The 25,580-nt window shown below is 36.6% G+C and overlaps 1 protein-coding gene across 2 annotated transcripts in view; it reads left to right on the top strand.

The window, feature by feature from the left end:
* Nucleotides 1-4,326: 4,326 nt before the first annotated feature.
* The window catches only part of MS3_00001660 (uncharacterized protein), a 48,252-nt gene continuing 26,998 nt past the window's right edge, over nt 4,327-25,580 (top strand). The window contains exons 1-8 of one of the 2 annotated variants that reach the window (XM_051209130.1): nt 4,327-4,574; nt 6,025-6,284; nt 8,266-8,388; nt 9,531-9,988; nt 19,779-19,927; nt 21,514-21,675; nt 22,938-23,053; nt 24,632-24,700. In XM_051209130.1, the coding sequence (XP_051074560.1) occupies nt 4,421-4,574; nt 6,025-6,284; nt 8,266-8,388; nt 9,531-9,988; nt 19,779-19,927; nt 21,514-21,675; nt 22,938-23,053; nt 24,632-24,700 (1,491 nt within the window). In that variant the 5' untranslated portion in view covers nt 4,327-4,420. Of the gene's footprint in view, nt 4,575-6,024; nt 6,285-8,265; nt 8,389-8,819; nt 9,989-12,469; nt 12,489-19,778; nt 22,508-22,937; nt 23,054-24,631; nt 24,701-25,580 lie in introns of those variants that run through there. The other variant, XM_051209132.1, reaches the window with a different exon arrangement.

Below are 25,580 nucleotides of genomic sequence, written 5' to 3'. Positions count from 1 at the left end.
TGAAGGCGCTCGATCACACATTCGCACCAGATAACGAGTGGATAGGCCTTGGTTCACATCTTATACGACTGCTAACCAGCTTAGACTGATCACTTCCCGATATGTCGATAGCCTATTAAATGTGTTTTCGAACCTCTCCTTCACTGACTTCTGATTTGACAGGGTCGGCACACTTCGATTATAAAGGGGTTATTGGTTGAGACGTTATCAAACTCCCAATACCTCTTGCATCTTTACCACAATTTTACATGGAATGTTGAAGGCATTGCATGTTTGTAAAGGCAATCTGACACTCCGCCCTACCTTCCAGGACTTAAGAATAAAGACTTATTTACTAATAATCTGGTTTCTTATATCGGTAGAACGAGGGTTACCCACCTACATGAAAAGGTAATTGGACTCCAATCTTTTGATGAGGGCTTTTTCAGACAAACATTTTTATGGGACATATGACTTCTTTCTGCGCTGTCATTATTACCTCCAATATTTATCTTGTAACGTCATTAAGAAGCACAAAATTGTGAGTTAAAGATGACGTTTCTAACTAACTGGTTATGCATTTACCGCGGTATCTCTTATTTTAAACAGCTTTGAACTTTAACTGCATTCATTCTGAAACACCAGTTGCTTGTCGCAAGGTAAACTTTACAAAAGCACATCAACTCTCATATTCAACACCAGTTTTCCCAACATAAATATTCCAATGTACAAAATTATACCCCTTGTTTCTATGACAAATGTGCCCTATAACATATTAATGTCATGGAGTAACTTATTGAAGTAAAGCTTTTAGCATTTGTAACAATCTGATCTTGCCTGTAAATTGGCCTGCCTCACGTAAGATTTTTATTTGAGAACGTATTATTATCTTTGCGTCAATTAGTTTAGTTGCGGACACCTTATCTCGTATAAATTCCTTGAAATGTTTCCAAGGTGTCAAACTTTATAATCTAACCCACCTTCAGAAAGAAGACACTGGTTTTCACAGTCTTTGACGAACCCGATACTATGAAACAAACATGTGAGAACAGATGAGAAAACGAAGCCATGTGACACATCTGAGGATGAGATTTATTCGGCCATGCCGTAAGATCGTCGTCGGTGATAACTTTCCCAACCAGGTGTTCCAGCCATCATAGTGCTTATGAGACAAGTTCTTGTATAAGCTGTCAGACATCTGTGGTGATTAGACACAACTATTATCCCTTAAACTTTCACTTCACTCGATTTTCGTGTCGACCATGTTCATCGCGACTTATTAGGAACCCATACAGGTTTAAATGAGTAGGCTTATCTCTAGACTTGTGTGAACCGTTCCAAATGATGGACAGAAGCAGTAACTGACGGTGATATTACGCCTGAAGCAGTGGCCCACGTCTTTATTAAACGAGTGGTAGCAAAATTAAACTGCCCTTTCAAATATTGCAAATGACCCTGGACGCCAGTTCGAATCTGGACTTCCTGTCGTTTTATTATACGACTATGATAGACTACCTATCAATCACAGGCTCAAGGCGTTGCCAGAACGACTTCACCGACAGTTCAAAACTTCGCTTTCAGCCACAAACGTTTAGAAATGGGCTGACGCTCATCTACCAGCGTTACTCGGTATACGCGACGCAGTGAATGTGGCTGCTGGATACGGTGCAGGACAAAGCAGTTACGGCATGACGCTTCGGATTTCAGAAAAATCTGCTGGCTCTTTATTCTTTTCAACAGATACAAACTCCTACACTAACGGGCTTACAAACGCAAGTCGTTCAATTTGACCTGTTTCCACTCGATCAGAGTCAAACCGCCTTAAAGCTGAGTACAAACGATTCGATGTTTCGCGACTCACTACGACGATCCCTCAAAACAGCTTACGAAGGACCACACGATGTCCTTTATTCGGAAACTAAGTACTATATCATCAATAAAAATCAATATCAACTGTCTAAAGGCCGTTTACTTGAAAGGAAATCCCATCCATGTTAGAGTTCTCATGAAATAATCGAGCGGCACAATCCTAACGACTAAGGTGGAAACCCTGATAGTTAGCGACCATCACTAAACTCTAGTGGTTTTCGACAGGTAGTTCTCGAAGAACGACAATGTTTCCAGAACAATTAGACCATTATCGCACTTAGAGCTCATAATAAGTCTTTATTTTCATTTTGTTTTTCGCTTCCTACAACTAGTGAGTGACATGTTTAATTTTTAAATACTATTGCGTAAAAAATAAAAGACCCAAAAATTGAGTTTTTAAAGATGTGCTTGTATACGTTTATAGATCTCTGAAAGCCTTTTTGAGTCGGTTTTTTCTCTCTGTTGTACTATATATATATATAGCTTTTCAGGAACTTTACTTGGTTACGCAAATACGACTGTATTTTGAAATGGGGTTACACCTTCAGATTTCGCTTTTCCAAAAAGAACTGGGAAAGATGAAAAATGGACGATTATTACGACGACTCGAAGTTTACGTATTTCGCTTGTTATTATTATGTATCACATGGGCCTGTGCATAAAGGGAAGACCACCAGATGCTTCTGTAAATAGTAAGCTATCAGGATATTGTTTACTTACTGCAAGCTCGTTTGGCCTAAACTGGCTGGTCACTTCGAAGGGTCGTTTCTACCCCACTATGGAGTTGATGAGCTGAAGTGGTAAATAAATCCCTGAAATTAATGGTTCTGTAAGTCTTCGACATCGACGCTGACCCTGCAAGGCGCTGAATCACGCATCCGCATCAGATCACGAGTAGGTACGCTGTGCTACTCATCCTCTGCAATATCTAACCAGCTTAGAACATACGCTTTTCAACATATTGACATCCCTCCAAGTATATCTTCGAACTCATTCATCTCTAACTTCTGATATGACTTTGTCGGTATAGTTTGACAGTAAGGGAGTTATGGATAAAACCGTTGTCGAAACCCAAATATTTGTAGCATCTAAGATACCAATCTAGTCAATTGAGAATATTTATGTCCCATAGCACTAATACTGTTCTAGAATACAATTATGTAGACTACCGGTTACGTTTTGTAAATTTCAGTAGTCGTAAGACAACTTATCAATAAGACAAGGAACCAAAAGCATTAATTACCAGGGTGAAACTATAATCTATGAACGAACTTTGGGGGGCGCTGAAGTGACCCTGAGAGTTTCTACCTAAATACTAGGACTAAATAGGGGTGGCAAAGCAGTTTGAAGAATAGGGATTATGATTTACAGTTGATGGTTGGGGTTATGAATTAGATTTAGGGTTTTCATCTCGAACTGGCATCAGCTATAATGCCAAGACTCTATTTATCAAAATGGGTGAATGGATTTCGCGCCAAAATCCAAGACCTGTTATCGTAAATCTGATAGGTTCGTCCATAAATTTCAGTCTTGCCTCTATAATTGCAATTCCAGCAACAATTTTGAGTCTAATCACTCTAGGCGTCATCCCACAGTTACCCTTATTTTTATTGTCGGATGGGACATCAATTAAACAGTTTTACTTCTCATATATATGAATCATATTTTCTTGCTCAGACACAGGCTCGAAGCAACTGTCGAGTTTTGCAATTTAAGGGGCATGAAGTCATACTTAGGTGTTTGTATACTGAATGTAGCTGCCAGAAGTGTTGGTACCCTATGACCTGAAGTCCTATGTTAACTGCGACAAAAATACTTCACGAGGAAACCTTGGATTGGTAAAGTTGGAGCGAATTTTCGGTCAGTTAGACGGTAAAATTTTCTACTTTATCTCCGACAGTTTTGTTCAACCACACTTGGAGTATGAAAATATAGTGCTTCCACCCTCACTCCAAAAGGACAAGAGTACGTTGGAATGTATTCAAAGGCGAACCACGAAGTCAGTTCAGGGACTCTAATTCAAGCCTTAGGAAAAGCACCTCGAATCCCCTGACGTTTACACAGTGGAGCATGTGCATCTCAGAGTTAACCGTCTAACGACTTAAGATGTCTTAATTACTTCTGGACATGACTAAATACCCACTTAAGCTCAGTCCCAACACAAACCTTAGGGGTAAGACTCAGAAACTGGAAACACAACATAACAAAGCAGACCGTCGACAAACATTATACTTATTCTACTCATTACGAGTGGCCAAATTCTGAAATTAGCTGCCTTGTGAGCTAGTCAGAGTGACGTCACAAGAGTCCTTCAAGAAAAAACATGACATATTCTTATGGACGAAGGACAATATCTCACTATGATTAACTAGCATTTTTTCTCTTTTTTCGTTAAACATACCTAGGTTTCTACTTGAAGGCACCGGCGACCCACTGCTTCTACTCTATCTAGAACCATTTGAACCATTTTGGACTATAATAGTAACGGCGGACAAATCAGATAATCTCGACACAATTGTGTGCTTCAGGAAACCTGGATCCGCAAACGAAGCCTAGAAAACGGTTTTCGGGAATGTTTGCGATTGATTATGAAGCAACATTCATAGATCACAGGAGAATCACTGTGTGTCTGGCGTGCTTAGGCCCTGGGACTGACGAGGGAACTTTTGATACCGTTTTTTGTTCGCTAGTGACTCACTACTCATTTACCTTTGTACGAAGTAATGGTGAGTTTACTGAGCATTTGTCGCTCTAATCATCTAAGTGCCATAAGGGTATCTCGACGTAAACTATAATTTACGTCAACTATAGTTGATTATTTTGACAGGCCTTGTGTTGCATAAATTGGCTTTCCATCAGTACCAATAAAATTTATCGGTCGATAAAAACTACAGAACCTAAGGTTTAATGTTTAATTTTCCTGAGAACAGGCGAATTATGTTTCAGTTGCTTTATATGGAGGGATGCAATAACTCAAAATATTTGTGGCATATTTGATGCAGACCAAATGATGTATAATACTTGACACACCACGTAACATTAGTTCTGGGAAAACATGCAAAAAGTATGAAGCTGTATGTTTGGTGGGGTCTCAATTTAAGCAAGTGCAGTGTAGCACAACTTTACTACCGACTACATTTCTGACTAAAAACAATCTATGTGGTTTCAACCAAAGCTATTGCTAGTAAGCGCTTATAAACAGGATGGCATATAAGGATTACTTATCATGGGAATTTACTAGTTCTCATCTAATATTAACTTAGTTTTTCGTCTTAAATGGCAAAATCGGATTTCATTGTCCTAGACTTTTAACTTGCTCTGCATTAAATGCACAAAAACTCTGCCTCTAAATTTGTATGACGTGAATTGTGCTGTCAGTATAGTGAAGAGGTAGTCACAGTCTCATGTACTTGACTAAGATGTTTGAACTAGGACCGTTATTCTAAAAATTCATCTGCATTTCATCCCTTGTATATATTTGATGTTAAACAAAACATCGCACTGCTGATTCAAAGGCTGAAGAAAGATTAAGTCTTGTGGGGAAAATAGGCTATATTTTACTGGGCAATTGAGTTTATCATCGGAGTTGTGTTAGATTTGCTTAAACGAAGTATGTAGCAACGTTGGGGTTGGAATATACATATCATTTAGGTGCAAGGTAAAACTTGGCACCGATTCTTCAATTCAAGTAATCATACCACATTAACATAAAGAGATAAAACTCCAAAGATACCCTGGTGTAGTAGAAGTAGTAACAGTAGTAGTTAAAAAACTAAGTACAGAAAAAGGAGATAAAATTTCGGGTAATATACGTGTATCGCCGTGATATACGATATATTTTTGGTTTCCAATCATTTCCGATATGGGGTCTGCGTATTGTTTTAAAACCATCTGATAGTTGATCTCTATAGGAATCAAATTAAGGCTACTAAAATATCTTTGTCCGATGCTGATGGCGGGTGACACTTATAGTTTCTCCTTGCATAATATGCAGAACACTGGTGATTAGCTCCTATGTTTGCTTGCTGAAATTTCTGTACGATTTTCAATGAGAGAAAAGTGTCTAGATGTGAGAAACAGGTAACTTAAATATTAAGCGAGCAGTATACACGGCAAAGGCAAATATCTTTCCTTAAACTTGCTTGGATTCTACAACACTAATTCGCGTTCTCACAGGTTCGAAAAGTGAACATCTGTTGAGCACGGATAAACGCGATTCTCTTTCGGAGACCTCTGAAGTACACAGTGATATTGGGATATCAAGTTTTAATACTCGTCAACCAATCTGGTTAAGGTTCTTAAAGGAATATAACCCAATCAATAATGCATGGAGCTGTTTCCAACCTTATCGGGCTACTGTTGGACTGCTTGCTTTTGCCTGGTGTTCAAGTCATTCTGACATAGAACTACGGGTCAAAGATTACATCAAACAAAAGGTTAGTTTTATTGAATATGCTGGTTTATTTTTTATGTTCACTCAATTAGGGTTCTCTGGTATGGTTATTCCACCTTATTTTGACTTTTCCTCGTAATAAAATCTGGCATTATAGGTTACCAGGAAGATGTACATAAAAGAAACCGTTACATCAAAGATTGTAGATTTATGTTCCGAAAAACTTAACTATTCTACGAGTAAGTAATACGCTCAACTAGGTCTGAGAAAAAGCAAACAGTGAAAACAATACAAGTGGTAGTGGAAAACCAGACATCAGATACATAGTTCGAATGAATTAACTAAAATCAGAAACTGGAAAGTGTAAAATACTAGTGTTCACGTTATAATTTCCTCCTACTGCATCAATTCACTCGATAAGTCCCTAAATCAGAACACGGTTGAATAGTAAAGAAATTATATTCCAAGTAACAAGAGATTTGAGTGTGACCAACTTGATCTCGTGTGCCTCGACGTGCTATGTTTTACTGTGTAGGAGTAGGTTGGAAAAAAGCTAGGGGCGGCCGGGCCAAAAAATGGCACAAGTCCATGAAGTCACTGACAAGTGGACTGAGCCATGTTGATAGGTGTAGACTACCTGGTTGGGGACCGCGAGATGATAGCAACCGATGGTTAGAGACCCTGAGTGACATGGCTCAAAATCCTTTGCAATGGCACAAGTGCATCCACTATTTGTGCTCTCCCAAACTCTAATCTTCTGAATTCTTCATGTCCCTTATTTTCTTTCCAAATTTATTTCACTGTATTATACTCCTTGAATAACGTCTTCCAACCCTGATCTTTCCGATTACTGTTTATACTCTTACCACCTCTACCACTACGGAATTTGAGTCGACAACTGCATCTCTGTGCTAATATGGTAGACAACTGGAGCTGACGTACGTACGTGCGAAGTTCTACGTTACTGACTGAACAAGGGTAGATGGAAGTAAGAAACACAATAAGGAAAACGTTAATATATTTATATTTTTTACATGGGAAGATTTTAGTTTTCACCAAGTGTCGACTAGCGCTGATTGGATAAGACTTAGCCAATCAGCGTGCACCAACGCAATTTGCATGGAACATGCTTTTATCCAATCTATGTCCCGCTAACAGTTCAAGATTTATAGAAAGATAAATACTAGTCACACCCACCCCAGTGTGATTGGTTTTTGGTCATTTTATCTGTCACCATCCATAGATTACGATTTCCTCATGAGTTTTAGGGAGTTAGTCTGCCCTTTGTGATCCGGCTAAAATAGTCAGATCTTAGTTGGCTAATGTCTTGCTTTGGTTTCGACTTTCGTGACATTTATTTATATTAATTGACATTTAAATCTCAATTACTTTTACTAAGTACCAATTGTCTTTGAATACTCAGTTACTCGTCACATTAGCACGGTTTAAAAAATTATTACGACCGTAAAATATGCCTGATATGCTGAGTTAAGTACTCTCGGCTTCCCAAAGCAGTATCATTATATATCCTGAACTACCTCCCTTAAAGATTTGTATAGTTAACGCACCTGGACCTATTGCTCTACATTGCATCAAGTTAGTTACTACCTCAGCTCTACTAATAATTTGTGACCCACCAACCAGAGCCTACCTCGATTTGTCGTGTTGGCTGGTGTAAGGACAGGTTGAAAGTAAACTAGGACCAGTTAAACTGAAAAGTGGTATCAGTCCATAAAGTCTTTGGCTGTTCATCCGAGCCATGTTGGTGGGTGGCGACTGTGTGATTGGTGTCTGTGAGATCACTTCAATCACTAGTAGTTGGAGACGTTGGGTGACATAGGTCATATGTATTTGCTCTTTATCTCCCATTAGGTCCTGAGTTCTAAAATTAGTTTGTACTTTTATTCTGTCATTCTCGTTTCTTCGACCATTTTATGTATGCTTATCGTTATTGTGTTAATTAGTCACATGATTTTCCTATTTCTTGTCCTCTTTCCCATTAGACGTTTTTGTTTTTTTGCTAGAAATTGTTGTCAGCTACGCTTATCAGTGGTCAACTTTTCCTGTTTTTAAAACCATTGGGCAATGAAAACGACTCACTGTCAGTTGAAGAAGCAAATGCTTTTGTATCTGAAATGTTGAAAGAGGTAACTTGATTTTTCCAGTATTTGCTTTTGTATGGCGTCGAAATGTGACGCATTGGCTCTTCCTGGTACTGTTGACACACTGGGTTCTCTATTCATATAAAAGCCATTTTTGATTAAGAGTTGCTTGTATCTAGTTGATTATTTGATAGAACAACCGAGAACTTGTCAAATTATTTCAAATAATAAACATGAAGTGCAGCTTGTAAACATCTGAATATGAACAATGTGATTTTTAAGAATCTATCTTTGATGTAAGACGGTTTCCATCTGTGTAGATTTTAATCAAAATGACTTCAAATAATTATTGAACAGTGAATTCATTTTATTTAATCGAACTTATTTCTCAACATTACATTACATTTAAGGATGCTTTTTTTTACAAGATCCAGTAATTGACTGTTTTATCGCTGACAAGCAATAGTTTTCGGACTACTGAATGGCAGCAAATACTTGAAAGTTGTTTCTAGTTCATTAAAACGTTTTCAGAACTGGAAGATCACTGACAGTTCAAAAGAAAAACCTTTTTGTGAATATCAAGTATAAAGGACATGCCAAGCGGAGGCGAACGCGAAATTCCATTATTTAAGACCCTGTTGAAAAGGCTAGATGATTACCTACAAAGATCTATGTATAGAAAATCGACATGAAATGGTCAGTATACGAATTTTTCACATCTGGGTGCCATAGAGTAGAAAAAGAAACGTAAGTCATTCTGTATCTTCGACGACTAGGCATACATACTCTAATAGCATAATAGATGATAAACTATTTAGATTATATTTAGTTCAGGCTTGGTAGACTGCTTTATATTTTTATGAACTTGTCAGCTGAATGTACTTGCGTCACAGTGATTGTTGATGTTATCACTGAGACTTCAACCCAGTAAATGGGAACAGAAATATGTTATTTACTGGGTATAAGTTGTCACTCCCACCATATATATTTCTGAATGTTTTTTCAGATTTCTTTGATCACTTTTCGTTATTCAACTATCTTTATATCCCTTAAGCTCTTGATTGCATGGTATTTATTCGGAATTTTTATCATTATTTTTTTTCCATTTCGGGAATTTTTATTGTGTGAACAATAAATAATTTTACCTGAAATTATGTAGACGTATATAACTCTTATTTTCGTCACAGGATTCAGCATTGCTAGGTGAAATTATTTGTCATCCTTCCGAGCATTTATTCGCATCAGAAATGAATATTCTTAAAGATTTTGGTTACTCTGCTGGGACGGATGAGTGTTCTTTAGTTGACAAATCACATGTTTCAATTAGACCACCGTTTGTTAATCATCGAATTAGTTCAGTCCTTCAAGCACTAACTTCTGAAATTTATTGGAATTTGAAGAAGATGCTCGCCGCTAAGTGTCCGAGTGATATTAAATTGAAGAAAAAAGAGTCACAGCTATCTAAAGAACTAACAGACTCGTCAGACGATCTATTAATGGCTCCAGAAGAAAATGAATCGAAGTGGAATATTCTTGATGAAGTCAGACGTAAAGCGCTAGGGCGTACTAATGCATTATCTGCTTTGTCTACCTTTACAGATAGATCAGGATCAACAAGTTCTATCAGTGCTCAAACAGATATAAGGTTAGTTATTTCTTTTTTAAAACACTTGATGAAGTTGTCGCTTTTTATTTGTGGATATTCCTTTCTTATATACGAATAAGGTTGTGATGCATATCATTCAGATTTTTAGTAACATTCGACATAATTATAGTTTAGTTAACTGTTCTTTTAAATTCCAAGTTTGCCTATCTGAATACAAAATTATCCTTTATTCACGCCCCAACAAATCTATAGATTGACAACCTATCTCATTTGAATATTCACATCACTGACTCATGCTTCACCTCACTAATGTTATTATGTAACTTCGTTATGATACATTCGAAATAAAATATAGAACCTCATGAGCATCTAATCGTCGCCATCTACACTTCAAGTTAATGAAAGTAGATACCTTTCATCCCACCAATGGATTCAGGTAGCAAGTAAATAAGCAGTACCTCTGATCCAATAGGAGATAATTAACTTTAAAATCCATGTCTTCACTGACTTGTCGACGTTAAATCTTGCTTGAAAATTTAACTGTGATATCTTATTCTTTTTATTTAAATGTTAGAGACTTTTCAGTTGTACATATGATTTCGTTTAATCAGAATCTTAAGGCATTAAGTTTGTGTTTCTTTTCCACAACTGATAGTGGAGATCAATTCAAATTGTAGCTTTATATATAAAGCTACAATTTGAATTGATCTCCACTATTAGTTGTGAATTTCAATTTATTATTTATGTATTTGAGGACAAATACTGGTACAAAGGGGCACCGAATACATATATGCCACATAAGTCACTTGATTTGTGTGTCGGCTGTGATACTGCCCGGTTGCCCAGATCGAAGCTGGAGGTTTTCTTAGGGGTCACACCCGGAACCTTAGACCTAAAGGTCTGATCCACAAGGTAGTGGAGAAACTTCAGGAGATACAATCCCATGGTAGCCGGTGACCAATAATTGATACATACGCCATTTTTTCCTTCAGGATCCTAGAGCCCATGTTCACCATTGGTTTGGAATCAGGGTTTCCCAACTTCCCCAGGTGGATCCTTCATATCCGCCAACCCGGTTAAGGCGCCGGACATTTGCTCTCCCCCAAATGCCCTGGTGGGGAGAGTCAGCCCTCCCTCTCGAAATGCTCTCACATGACCACCCATATACAGTCATTGCCAGGGAATTCCTACTCACTGCCTTCTCGCGGCGCGGGTGTTGTTTACGAAATTGAGAAAACGGAAAGCGAATGGGGGTTCCAGTGTTTGACATGATTACATTTTGAAGGGCAGCAAGTCATGTTAGAAAATCACCTAGAGGTACAATATTTGGTGTAGAAACTTATTAGTTTGTGTGAACGATTTTAAGAAGCATTTACTAGTGATTTCTTTAAATTCTCAATTCCAGTTTTGAGTGGTTCGGGTAAGTTTTTGAAATAGTTTATTTTCATAGTAATAACAATAATCAATTCGAAAAACTTGTTTTCTAATCATTAATAACCTTGGTTTACTGGTGTTTTGACTAAAAAAATATTCTCTTCATATATATATATATATATATATATATATATATATATATATATATATATATATCCTATTTTTAGTATTAATGAACTCTTCAGAAAGTCTAAATAACTATAATTTGTGATGTTTTTGTTTGGTTTGAATTTTTAGTAAATGTTTAAATAGTATAATAAGTAGATTGCAAATAACTACGTTTCTCTTTTGTGGTCGTACGGAATCTCACTAAACTCTAGGTTTTTCGTGCTTAATTTAACTTAAGCAAAATAACCCTAAACTTCCTGTGCATGTCATCCGTACAGAAATATTTCCGAAAAACCGGTTAATTTTCTACAATATACATAGTTAGTGTCCATTTTAACACATAACTAACCTACTCTGAATCAAGATAATTCATGTTCACAACGTAGTTAGAAACTAGTTGATTGTCTGGAGCTGCAATATTTTTATAAAGTTGGAGCCTGTGTAGCAGATGACTAATGTGTTCGGAAACAAAATTTGCATGTGTTTTGAACTTGCTTTTGACTTACGGATGGGTAAAAAGGCCAGAATGTAGAGTAATCCATAGCTTCTGTTTCATCGATTAATTGGTCACCAACCTACTGCATTGGTGCAACATTTTTCATGTTTAAATTAGTTGTATATCCAAATTTGGCTTGTGTCTAGTAAGTGTTGACTTTCTGAACTCAACTACACTCAAAATGTGTTAACAAAAAACAACATACTTGAATTTGCTAGCCATAATAACACCCAAGGCAATCATAATCCTTTTGAGATACTGCATGTGCAGAAAGATTTATTACTTATTAAAAAAGTAAATAATACTCTAGGAATTCTCTGTTTTCGTATTAATCTTAATTATTCTAACAGATGGTGCTGATTATAGCAGAATAAAGTTTTGTATATCTTTCAGGTGACCATTTTGATTACTAAAGAATGTGGTAGAATGTAGATATAGACAAGATTTTCATTTGAAATAATTCCTTTATGAATACTTTTAAGGTCTAATTAGACTGTCAAAGTAAGTCTGCATTATTCAGCATAAGCTCAGTGTACAGTATATATGTCATGTATTAGTGGTTGCCCACAAAGAATGATAGATTCGGATTGCTTTTTTCGTTGATGTATTGTTACGAAAGTTCGTAATGAAGCATTTTTATGTTGTCCTACTGTTATTCTTTTGATCAACGTTTGCTTTTGCTCTGTCCTGGTAGTATCCTAAGTTTGTCAGATTTGATTGCATGTCTTGCGGAATTGTCATCTAAATTTTTCGAAGCTGACATTGTTTCCACTGTGACTAAGATGATGAATAAGTAATATTTTACAAATTGTCATATAAAAGTTGGATTCTCGATGTTACTAGAAATCTTTTATGTTGAGTTTATCGTGTTATTATCATTGTTTGCGGCTTAATGGTTAGAGCACTCGTTTTTCAACAATTGGATCACAAGTTCAGAGGTCATCCCATCTGCTTGAGTTTGGATAGTTGCGTAGTGCTACTAACCGTCAAATAAATGATCATTTCAAGTCGAGTTCCTGAACATGTACTTGATTAGTGAGTTTTAGATCGCTTATAGCTAAGTTGTCCATAATGTGATATGGGTATATTTTTAGTTTTTTGGCTTAAAAGGTTTTGACTTATTATGTACAGTTTATTGAAATTAAACTAATTGTTACCAAATCATGTGAGTAAATCTTCTTTTCACTGTATTATTGCACAATAAAAATGAACGGGTTTTAAGTACACGAAAGGAGTATAATTTGTAACAGTAGGCTTCCTATCCCATACATCCCTTTAAAATTTTTATAGATTACTGGGAAACAATATAATAAAAAAGTTTATTTGGCGACTAAATACCCATCAGTTGTTCACTACCTAGCAGTAGCCTGAATGGAAGATCGACATTAATCCTCCAATTAAAGTGAGAGCGAGCAACAAGCCCTGGTTGGTTAGTTCCTGAGGTTTTTGTGGATGATGATGCAGGATCGTCCAACCTAGAATAATATGCATCTGTGTCAGGTTCTGATCGAGCGTTTTAGACATTGTATCAAGGCTCTAGCGATAACCCTCAGACGCTTAAATCCAAGTTGGTGAAGCGGCTTTCAAATATAAGACGTTTTTGTTAAAAACAGAGTGCTTAAACCCGACCGTTGTTGCTACCTTGACGTAGTGGTCGGGCTTGCCTATCGTGATGAAGCAACCGAGCTATACTGGCTGGAACAACCTTTCCTCAAGGTCCTACCATGTCAGACAGGTCGGTTGAAGAGCGGTAAGACTAAATCAACAAACCCAAGGTCCGAAGGCGAAGTTGTACTGCTGACTGTACAGAGGTGTGACAGTAGTAAGGTGTTTCCTTCAGACAACCAGCATGACAGCGATGCTGCCTTCCTACAAGGAGGGGTGGAGTTAGAAAAGGTCGACCCTAAAAATGCATACCTCGCCTTACCCCACGGATATCCGTTTCCGGCGGTAAGGTCTCAACAAGTACTGAGCTAACACAAAAATTGCCCACAAGAAGGTCGTGTGTGACCGACCTCAAGCAGTTGTCCCTTGGGCACTGTGGTCACGCTCTCAGGTCACTATGACCACCTCTAATCCAATTTCCTTTTCGGGTACCTCCAGAAGAACCCTTCCGACCGGGAAGTGATAACCACCCTCATACCTCTAACAGCACTCAAGACCACTGTATTCATAATCAACCTCCCTCTTCAATTCCTATTATTCCTCCTACATCGACTTTCAACTTTCCTCTTTCGGCTTCCTCCTCAAGTGTCACCATAGCCAACGATTCTAGTGCTCAAAACACTGTCCCAGGTCTACTGAAACCTCGCTCCAAACTACACATTGGAGCCTTCAACGTACGAACCCTATGTCAAATCGGTCAGCAGGCTTCCTTGGTTAGAACCCTAGAATCTCGTACGATTGATGTATGCTGTGTCTCTGAAACACTCATACAGGATCCCAGTGTGGTCATTCACTTGACCTCACCTCGGCAAAACGGAGAGCCAATGAGATACACCCTCCGTGTATCTGGTGACCCGATGGCCAGTTCTCGTGGACTGGCAGGTGTAGGCATAACACTAAGCATGAGGGCGGAACAAGCACTGTTAGAGTGGATCCCCGTTGACAGTTGTTTTTGTGCTGTTCGGCTAAACGGCTCCGTAAGAACTCGGAAGGATAGAGACACACGTCATTGCCCTTTTGTCGTTTCTGCCTACGCTCCCACCGACTGCAGCTCAGATGAAGTGAAAGATGAATTTTACAGAAAGCTAAACGTTCGGACATAGTACTCGTAGTAGGTGACTTTAATGCCCAGATAGGTAGTTTAAACCAAACAGAAAGGCATTTGGGTAGGTATTTTAGTATTCCGACACAGCGAACAGATAATGGTGATCGTCTGCTGCAATTGTGCTCAGACAATCGTTTATTTTTAGCAAACAAATTTTAAGCATAAGGAGAGACATCGTCTAACATGACGGCCTCATACATCAAACAAACGATGGACTCAAATAAACCATATTGGCATCAGTCATCGTTGGTGAGGGTCGGTAGAAGATTGTCGCTCATTCTGGAGTACCTGTTTGAACTCCGACCATGCCCTAATTCGGGCACGCATCTGCTTGCGCCTCACTGGACGCAGAAAAGCCCCATTAGAACTGAGTTGAGTAACGAGGAAACCAAAAGTAGGTTCCAGGAACAACTGAGGTCACACTTAGGTAGTTCTGAAAACGATGCTGGCCCAGATGTTGCTTGGAAAGATATACAAGCAGCTGTGGAAACAGCAGTGTTATCTATCAGTGATTTAAACCACAGGGTTACAAAGAACCAATGGATTTCCTCAAGGTCTATTGCACTGATGGATTCTCGTAAACTCATCCCATTAGGCTCTGAACACCATGAAGAGCGAAAACAAATCAGATCTAGGTTAAGAAAAAGTCTAAGAAACGACCGTGAGCAGTGGTGGGCAACGAAAGCAAAAGAGATGGAAAAGGCGGCGGCTATAGGGAACACAAGACAGCCCTACAGACTAATATAAGAAACTGAAATTAATAAGTCAAGTGTAAGTCAGACTATTTCGGAAAAAGACGACACCCTCATCTGCTCTCAGTCCAGACGTTTAGAACGATGGGCGGAACATTTCAGAGAACAGTTCAGCTGGCCTTCAGCTACTCTACAACTACCCTCCATTCCCAGACAGTGTGAAGGGAACATTGAAGTAGGTCCCCCAACTCTTGCTGAAGTTGAGAAGGCTATAGTTAATCTGAAACGAGGAAGGGCAGCTGGTCCAGATGGATTGGCTCCAGAGGGCTTTAAGGATGGTGGTCCAATTTTAGCGATTAGGTTGACTAATATTTTAGCTAAGATCTGGGAGTTAGACGTTATTCCATCTGACTGGTCACAATCACTTATCGTCCCAATACATAGGAGAGGGTTAAAATCATCATGTGACAACCATAGAGGGATTAGTTTAACTAATATAGTATCTGAAATACTAGCCTCGATAATTATCAGACGCCTAACTAAGACTCGTGGACTGCAAACACGAGGAAATCAGGCTGGCTTCAGACCTGGTCGTGGCTGCATCGACCACATATTCACCATTCGTCAGGTTCTAGAACATAGACAGCTTATCAGCATCCGAAAATGATAGTTTTTCTTGGTTTAAACGCAGCATTTGACTATGTAGACCGAGAGGTTCTGCAGCAATGTCTGTGATTGAAAGGCGTTCCTCAGAAGTACATAAACCTTGTGAAGGCTCTTTACTCGGACACCACCAGTCGGGTCAGTGCTTATGGAAAGTTTTCATCTGATTTTTCAATCTCAAGTGTTGTCCGTCGAGGCAGTCCACTATCTCCATTTTTGTTCAATTTCACTATGGACATACTAATGGAAACAACGTTCTCGTTGACTGAATTTTCGGGGATTGACCTCCTACGAGGAGGGCCACTTATTGACTTAGGATACACAAATGGCATAGTCCTGTTTGGTGAAGACGCTGATAAAATGCAGAATATTTTGGTAGCACTGAGCAACAATGTCAGGATGTTTGGGATGTGTTTCTCCCCCTCTAAATGCAAGTTGTTGCTTCAGCGCTGACTTGGGTCAACAACTGAACTGTGGATAGGGAGTGAAGTAGTCGAACACGCTGACAACTTCACTTGTCTTGGAAATCTGACCAGCCCTAATGGGTTGGTGTCAGACGAAATGTGATCACGGATTCGAAGTGGTTGTTTGGTTTATGCCAACTTACGTCATCTATGGTGAAGGCGAGATATCCGTCTATCAATTAAGGGTCGAGTATACAACGCAGCAGTTGGTTGTGTTTTATTTTGTGGCTGCGAGACGTGGCCAGTAGGGATAGAGAGAGGGTACTTGTAAGTTACTAGTATTTGATTCCATATGTTTCAGAAAGATTTCCAGCACTGCTGGGATCATCGGGTAATGGTGAGTAATAATGAGGTTAGACTCAGAGTATTAGGGAATGATGGTAAATCAATTGATGAGTTGGTGAATCTTCATCGACTGAGTTGGTTGGGCCACGTCCGACATATTTTTAAACGTCGTTTACCACGAGTTGCAATGCTGACAAGTGTTGGAGACTGTTGGAAGAAAGTTAGGGGTGGCCAAGCCGAAACGTGTCATCATTTCTTGGAGTCACAAACTTCTAGTTTGAACCATGTTGGTAGATGCAGACTACTTTGTTTTAGTCTGTGTGACTATTGTAACTAGTGGTTGGATTCTGTGGGTGACATGGCTCAGAATCGATCACAATTGGGTGGGTGTATACACTCTTTGTCTTCCATTAAACCGTGATATTAAAATTGCTTTATATCTCTCTTTCTACGATCTAATGTTTTCTTCCTGTACTATATGTTTATACATAATCTCTTTTATTGATTACTATCATTGAAGTGACTACTATGAATTCGGTGTTCTTGTTGTGCTAATGAGGTGTAGTAACTTGGAGCGATGCATATATGTCTGGTTCTGCTTCGTAGATGACTGACTGACTGACTTAAACCTTTAAGTTTAAGGTCTTAATGAATGTCTTATATACTCTCAACCAGTGATTCAATGAGTTGTTTTTCTAAATCCTTAAATCTAACCTCTTGACTGTTCGGTTTTAAAATATGCTTTTATCATTACCTACTTTATCAATACAAAGTTCACTTGATGTTTAGGAGTAGTACGTGTTCATGAAAACCAAATTATTTCTCATAGGACATCATGGATGCTTTCATCGTGTTCCGTTCCGAATTACGGAAGGTAATTTTACCTCCCTGAAGTTTCCTGGTTTAAATCCTAAATTATATCCTTTCCCTTGTCATATTACTGTAATAGTTTTTCTCCAGTTGTATTGTTTGACTTTTTTCATACTTTCCTTTGAGCATTATGCACATATTCCAAGTAGTCAGTACTTATGATATAAATCAAATGCATACTTTATTTCCACTTGGATTTTCTGTTTTCACCTTCATTTCTCATAAAAATAAAGTTATTTTGATCATTTTATCGTTTAATTTCTCACAAATCACTTTCCACTATTTTGTACTGCGATTCTTTCGTGTGTTCCAGTCTTAGTAATAATGTGGTATGATTAGTAAGGTATTTTCTTGAAACACTGATTACTGGATGGTTGAAAAATATTGAACCTTTAACTAAATAATTACTAAATGTAGCATAACGCCGATCGATCATTGAGTAGTGGTGTAGTTAGTAGTAGTAACTAGTCTTGTCATGGTGTTTGTCGTTGGCCGAACTCTAGAAATATTCAAATAGAGTTAAATTTGGATTTATTATTGCTATTAATGTCAAAATATTCGAAGTTTCTTATCACTGACTGCCACTAATTAGACAAAAAGATTTTAGCGCTTCTTTCTAAACACGTTACATATGGTAGGAATATGTATCATTTAATTATTCTCGTATAATTAGTTTATTATTAATACGGATGTTTTGTTGTTAAATATTATTGAGTGGTTTCCAATATTTTCGTTAATTTATACCTTTTCTGCTTGTCATGCAGATAGCTTATATCGACTGATGTGTATTGCATGTACATATAACCATTATAAGTTTATTTATCTGATTATTGCTTATCAAGTTTTTGTACTTAATAAATCAATATATTCAGCATGCTTCTAATTAAGACATTTTCTTTGTATTTATCGCTTCGCAGTTATTGAGTTCTATCTCCGTATTCGTTTGTGAAGAAAAAGTAGTTCTTCAAATCATTATATACTGTTGTGTATTCATATATGTATTACATATACGAATTCACAGAATTATATGATGACTTACAGAACTTTCTCTGTTAATGTATATATATATATATATATATATATATATATATATATATATGTAACTACGACCACATATCTCGAAGCAGATGGACTGAGGTTTAAATTCACAATTCGATGGCAGATAGTAAATTGTTTAAAATGCTGGACAATTACTCTATACTGTTTGCTTTATGTTAAGTTATTTACAATGCTTAGTATTTTACTTTATTTCTATTCGACTGCGATAACATTTGACATAGGTAAGGTCACATGGTCAAAATGAAATTGATTTAGCACATTCTTTGATATTCATTTGATATTGCGTTTATACATCTTTGTAGTTTTTTAACCCTATTAATTTGTTTAAATTTTAGGCACATAAACTAGTGATAGATAGTATAGGTGTTCTGTTTTTCATTCGGTTGTTATAATACTCTTTTACAGATCATAACATATTTATTCAAAGTAATCTTTATCGTCCTAAAAGATATCAGGTTTTTTATTTTATCTGATGTGAAAAACCGTATTCCCCCATAGTGTGTGTAATACCGGGATTATCTTTTTGAAATATCAGTTGTTTATGATTATCTCATTTATAAAATCGTGTAATCCTAGGGAAAGCTTAAAATAGCTTTTCATAGAAATAAATACGGCAAGTTTTGATAATTGCATTTAAATAAAATAAAGTGAAACCTCGCTTTTGCTGTTCCTTATTGAACGCTTACTGAATAAGTTTTTTTCTCTGGTTTATTTATATGCTTCAACTGCGCTACTACCACAGTTTGGTGTTCAAAATCCATTTCATAAATCCCTATTTTGCATCATAACATTTAACCAAGTGGTTGAAATACCTTCCTTTTATTGAAAACTTTTTCTGGTGATATTTTTTATTGTCAGTTGATTGCTATGTATCATTATTTTCATTTTATACCTATGGTTAGATAATATTTATCTTTTATTAAGTACACATCGTTATATTATTGTTATTATTATTACCGTAATTTGGCGTGGATTTTCCTTTATTTAGATTTATCAAACAGAAACGAGCAACGGGACGGTTTAAGAAATATTTGGGCGATATATTTTTACAGTTAGGTGATTTAGAAATGGCACAAATTCAGTATAATCTGGCCCTTGAACATTTAAAACCTATTAATGATACTTTGTGGATAGCAGGTAAGTTTATTTTCTAAATGCTTCATATTCCACGTATGATCTTTTGTTTGGTTGCATGATAGACATGGTTTTAAGAAGTGAAGTGTTATAAATGAATTTGTCCCCGTTAGATTTCATTTGTTTATGAAATCGTTAGACTTTAAAATGGTGCTTTTCTTGAGCAAATAAAATAACACTTTTGAATAATAATCATTGAGGGTTCTGATAATGGTATTCATCAATGTCTTGATTATTTAGTATGAATTGAAATTGAGAACAATAATTGTCGATGATTCGGGAACTTGCTAAAACTTCCTATAGTTCTGTCTAGCCTTTAGTCAATTAAGGATCCTTATATTTACTGTGGTATGACGAACTTCTGGCATCTAGATCGGATTGGTTGATATGGAGTGTCAACTAAGAAAAGTTGGATAAGTTTGACAATAAACCAGTGTTAACAATGACTCATAGTTTCCTAAATTTTCTCTCTCCCTTACCGTAGATGTCTGTCTCCTACTTTAACTTCATTGCCTTGTGATTTCAACAATCATATCGAAAGTGTAAAAGGAGGTATCCCAAAGAAATTACCTGCTTACGTTTTGGTTCTCAAGCAAAATCATTGTGACTAAACAAATGACACATTTTTGCATTAAATTGTGTACGTTATTTATTATCCGAACTTAGTGATAAACAGCTGAGAGCCTGGTGCAAATGTATGTCAGCTCAAGTTACTATATCGCATTAGTTGTTGGTGGGACATAGATTAAATTAAAGCATGCTCAATGCACGATTGCGTTGGTGCACTCTGATGGGCTAATTCTTATCCAATCAGCGCTAGCCGATACTTGGGGAACACTCTAGAATCTTTCCATGTAAAAACCATGAATATACTAACGCTTTCCCTACTGTGCTCCTTACTTCCATCTAACCTTGTTATTTAGAATATAATCTCTTTCCTGTTCAACCGTGCTCTGATTTGGGGACTTGTCGAGTGAATTGGTGTCCAAAACTACTAAACAATAGGATTAACTGGGTTGTAATAAGAGAGAATTACAACATTAATACAACAAGATAGAATTAGGAAGATGAATAGAATAAATGTCCAGATTTCGCCAATACCATTTATAGTGAGAATGATTAAATAATGGAGAGCACGGTTTGAAAATAAAGGATGAGTTCAAGGAATAGAAAGTACGAAATAATTTTTAAGTTCAGGATTTGGGAGAAATTAAAAATTGAATGCACATGAGCCACTGTGACTGGTTCCAAGTCATGCCACTCAACGTTTCCAACCACTGGTCATGATTCCTATGCGAGGTTCAACCAGATAGTTTGCATCTGTCAACGTCCGCGATGATGCCTTGGCGCGCCCATCTCTTGTTCTCTAATCTGCTACTATTCTAACTAACTATGTACTTCTAGGTAAATTTGTTCGAATTAGCTTTCATGAGCGTTATTAATATTTTTACTCATCAGGAATTGGTAGATATACCTCTTCTATAATAAAATATTACCTTATGGTTACTTCACTTAATATTATCGAGTCATATCTTGACAGTAATCCTTGCAATAAAAAATCTATTTATAACTTGTTTTAACTATTTCAGGTGCTCTAGAAGGTCTTTGTGCAGTTGCTATGTGTCAACATTCTTCTGATCATTCCTCAAACCTAGGAACAACACGTTCGAATTTTCTTCAGCGTCATCTAGATGATAATTTAACCAATGGTGAACTACGGAAATCACATTCCCAGGAATCAGATATGCTGGGTATGTGTCAATCTTCAACAATTACTGATAACTTACAGTTACATAATTTTGATAAAATATTTCGATTTTAGATGATTGTTTCCGTTTTGCAAATTACATTTAATTTTGTGTTGTACTTTACTTTATAACTGTTTAATTAATGGTTTTTAAGTCCTCTTAATTATTCACGTATCAGCAGATTGTCTATGCAATATTGCGAACTGCTTTCTAGCTTTAATGACCATTTACTTATAAATGATCATATTTATGACGTAAGTTGCCAAAGGTTAATCAAAGGTTTCTATGCTAGTGCTAAAATTTTATCAGCCATCATTCTGTTAAGTGAAAAACTGACACAAATCTGTCCTTAGAGATTAAGACGTTTGACTTTCAAATACCAGGCTGCAATTTTGAGGCCTGCTTCACCTACTTCAGTTTGGGTATCCGAGTTGTATCACTAGATCACATACACAAAGAGAAGTTATAAGCCCATTACACGAGTCTGTACTTGATGAGTTGCAGCTGAGCGACGTTTCCTACCAAGGGAGTATAATACACATACCAAGACTTCTTCCATTGTTAATCAATGTGGAAAGATTCTGTCAGCAATTGTAATAACACCTGGCTGTGTCGTCTGTATACATCAAGCAGATTCCTCACAAATGAGACAGTATTAACTCTAGTATCATGCCCATTATAAAATTAGTCAATAATAACAAATTTGGACAGTATTAATGAGTCTATTCACAGATGACAGATGACGCTTCAATTTAACTATTAGTTTTTTGGTAAAAGTTATTTCACTTCGGTTATTCATCTTATGAAGTCTTCACAATTATGTACATTTTAATGGTAATAATTGTGATTCTTGTTTAAGAAACGTTGTATATTTGATAATTAACCTAGTCTATTTTAGATATTATAAATATTTTTATATCTGTGGTTTTATTGTAGCAATCCATACATCAGACTTTTATATCTACAATAAAATGATATTTTACTTATTATAAAAATTATTCTTTGTTGTTACCGTCAATGTCAATAAACATGTTAGAATTCCATTAAAGTTAAACACGTCAGGATACAGTCCAATTAATTTGATCAATAAGATAGAAACGATGAATTAATTATTATTTAATTTCTTAATCAACTATTGACTAGAGTTTAGATTCATTGATCTACCGGTGTAAATGTTTTTGTTGCAAGAAAGTATGTGTTGGTTACCTTTCTGTTTCTGGTTATTACTCTGACTTAGAATTTTTCTTTAAATTTCCCTTTTACAGAACATTCAACATCTTCAAGTTTAGATCTCGCTTCGTCAAAATTATACCACCCTCTTATAATATCATCCACTGATTGTTGTAATTACGCTTTGGAAACAATTGAGTTATACCAAAAGGTGTGTAGTGCTTTGCTCTTGTTGCACTTTTTTCCATTAATATGTACTGTTTAAGTAATACTAGATATCAGTGAATTATTCAGTAAGTCATACGCAACATAAAACTTGGCACATTCATTCTTCGGTTCAAGTTGTCGCATACATTGGCACAATGAGAAAATTGTCAGGACAAATCCTAGAGTAGTAGAGGTAGTAGCAGTATTAATATTGAGCGTTACATATACAATTTGAGAAAATATAAAAAGGCTTTTACGGAATTTAGGAACTTAAGATTTAAGGAAGCACAACAAGTGAAAGCACCTGCTCCATTGCGAATGATTTCGAGCCGTGTTACCCAACGTCTTTAATCATTGGTCATGATAATTACATGGACCACAGCCAGGTAGTTTGCACCTACCTATATGGCTTAGTCCATTAGTCAGTGTCTTCATAGACTGATGCCTCATCTTGGTTTGCCCGTCACTAATTTTCTTCCCACCTATTTCTACAATGGCCATCATCGTACGTAAAAGCAGTTGGTGAACGGACAGGCGTAATACAGGTATTAACCATCTCAAGCAATAAAGATCCTTCATATCTTTAAATACAACTTTTTCCTTCATTTCAAAAAATTAATGAGACAGTCAATTACTGTACTAAGATTTTTCGTGTAATTCATCCTCCCAAAGTACCGGTATAAGATATCTCGTTAAAATATCAAATGTCCATCGGAAAATTCATCCGTGAAAACTCCCTACTCAAATAACAACTGATGGCACAAGAGTGTGGACATCTTAAAATGACATCATGTTGAATTAGACCGTCAATTTTCTAATTTCAGTCTTTTATGCCAGTAATGATAGTAAATGGTTTTCAATTAGTTGTTTTTGAGGAAAATGGTTGAATTTGAGGATAGATTTCATCACAAACTGACATCAGTTTGAGAACTGCTGAAATCCAATTACTGATGGACATATCGAGGGTTGTCGTCTTTTCTCCATTCTAGAGTAGCCTTAAATTGAGAAGAGACAACTTATAAGTTCTTCTTGGCTTATCATCTATTATTCAGTTGGTGTCGTTCCACGATAACAGCTATTTTCAGGTTGAGCAGAATTCAAAAACCACCTACTTAAACAACGATCATATGCTCACTAATGATTAGCTTCTCTATGAATTTCTTTGTGTTCTTGTAAAAGGCTGGACAACTGGAGATAGCTATGTTTTGAATCAAAATAGTTATTATAGATAATTTTACACAATAGTCGCAATATGTCACGAATTACAAGTTAAAAATGTGAACTACTGGATTCCGAATCAGTTGTCTGAAAGTAACGGGCTCTCTGTAGGACTTAATGGTCTTGAGTTCCGTCCCTTATTTGGTCATGGGTACGCTATCCTTCGGAACTCGAAACAGCTGTTTAGTGCTATCAAGTTTTCACTGTTATTCCAGTTCATATCAATCCATAATAAAAAGTAGCGTCATAATGACTTCAGTCTCCCATCCTATATAATAATAATATTTGAATTAAAGTTTGTTTTTGTCTGTCATACCATTATTGTTTGTTGTTTTATATTGGTATACTTTTTAAATATATTTAGGTTGAGTTAAATCCTTATCTTTTTGAGGAGTTCAAATTCAAGGTGATTCGACTACTTATCTCTGAATCAGTAAGTTTAACAGGAGCAGAAGTATGATACGAAATAATGTATTTACAAGATTGGTTTCTTGTCTGTTTTTGAAAATAACAGCTCTATGCTGAATCTTGTGACTTATTATATATCACTATCTTGCCAACTGAAAATGCGCACTAGAATTTCAAATCCTTCCTAATTGTTAAATCGAAGACAGCTTAAACTCAACAATAACCTCATTCATCTTCAGCCACCCCCACATTAGCGCATATGCTTTGTAGACTTGGACACGTTGGAAAGTGGCTAGAGGTGGTTAATTAGATGTTTTTAATATTTGACCGGACCACATGATATCAGCCAAAGTGATATGTGTTCACATAGAATATATAGTACAGATCCATGGATTCGCTAACTGTTAAACTGAACCACATTGGTAGCTGAAAAACAAGTACCATGCACTTCTAAGTAAAGCATGTCAGTAATTTAAAGAAAATTTCCAGTGCCTCAGTCAATACCTACATTTTATTTGTTATCATACAGGATACCCACATAAACAGTTACTGACCACTTCTTGAAGAAAATCGAACACCAAATACAGCGTACTGTAACTTCACTTCCTCATTTAACATGTTAGACACAATAGTTTGGATTTATCACTGATGACCAAACATGATTGATTAGCATTAACCACTCACTCCTACATGTTATCAGCTGTCAAGTAGTTTACTGCTTATTTATTCACTTTTAATTCTCTGATAGAGCATAACTCTCTTTGGAATTGTAGGGGCGACTATCTGATGACTATAGACATGAATAATAATTCTGTGGTTTAAGGTATCATAATTAATACATCAGCTACTCAACACTGAAATTTTAGTATTACATATCGTAAATTAAATATCTTTGTTTTTATATA

This window comes from Schistosoma haematobium, chromosome 1 (assembly GCF_000699445.3).
Source record: "Schistosoma haematobium chromosome 1, whole genome shotgun sequence".
Classification (NCBI taxonomy): Eukaryota; Metazoa; Platyhelminthes; class Trematoda; order Strigeidida; family Schistosomatidae; genus Schistosoma; species Schistosoma haematobium.
The sequence above is the reverse complement of the archived record's forward strand: the minus strand, read 5'-3'. Positions and strand labels throughout refer to the sequence as shown.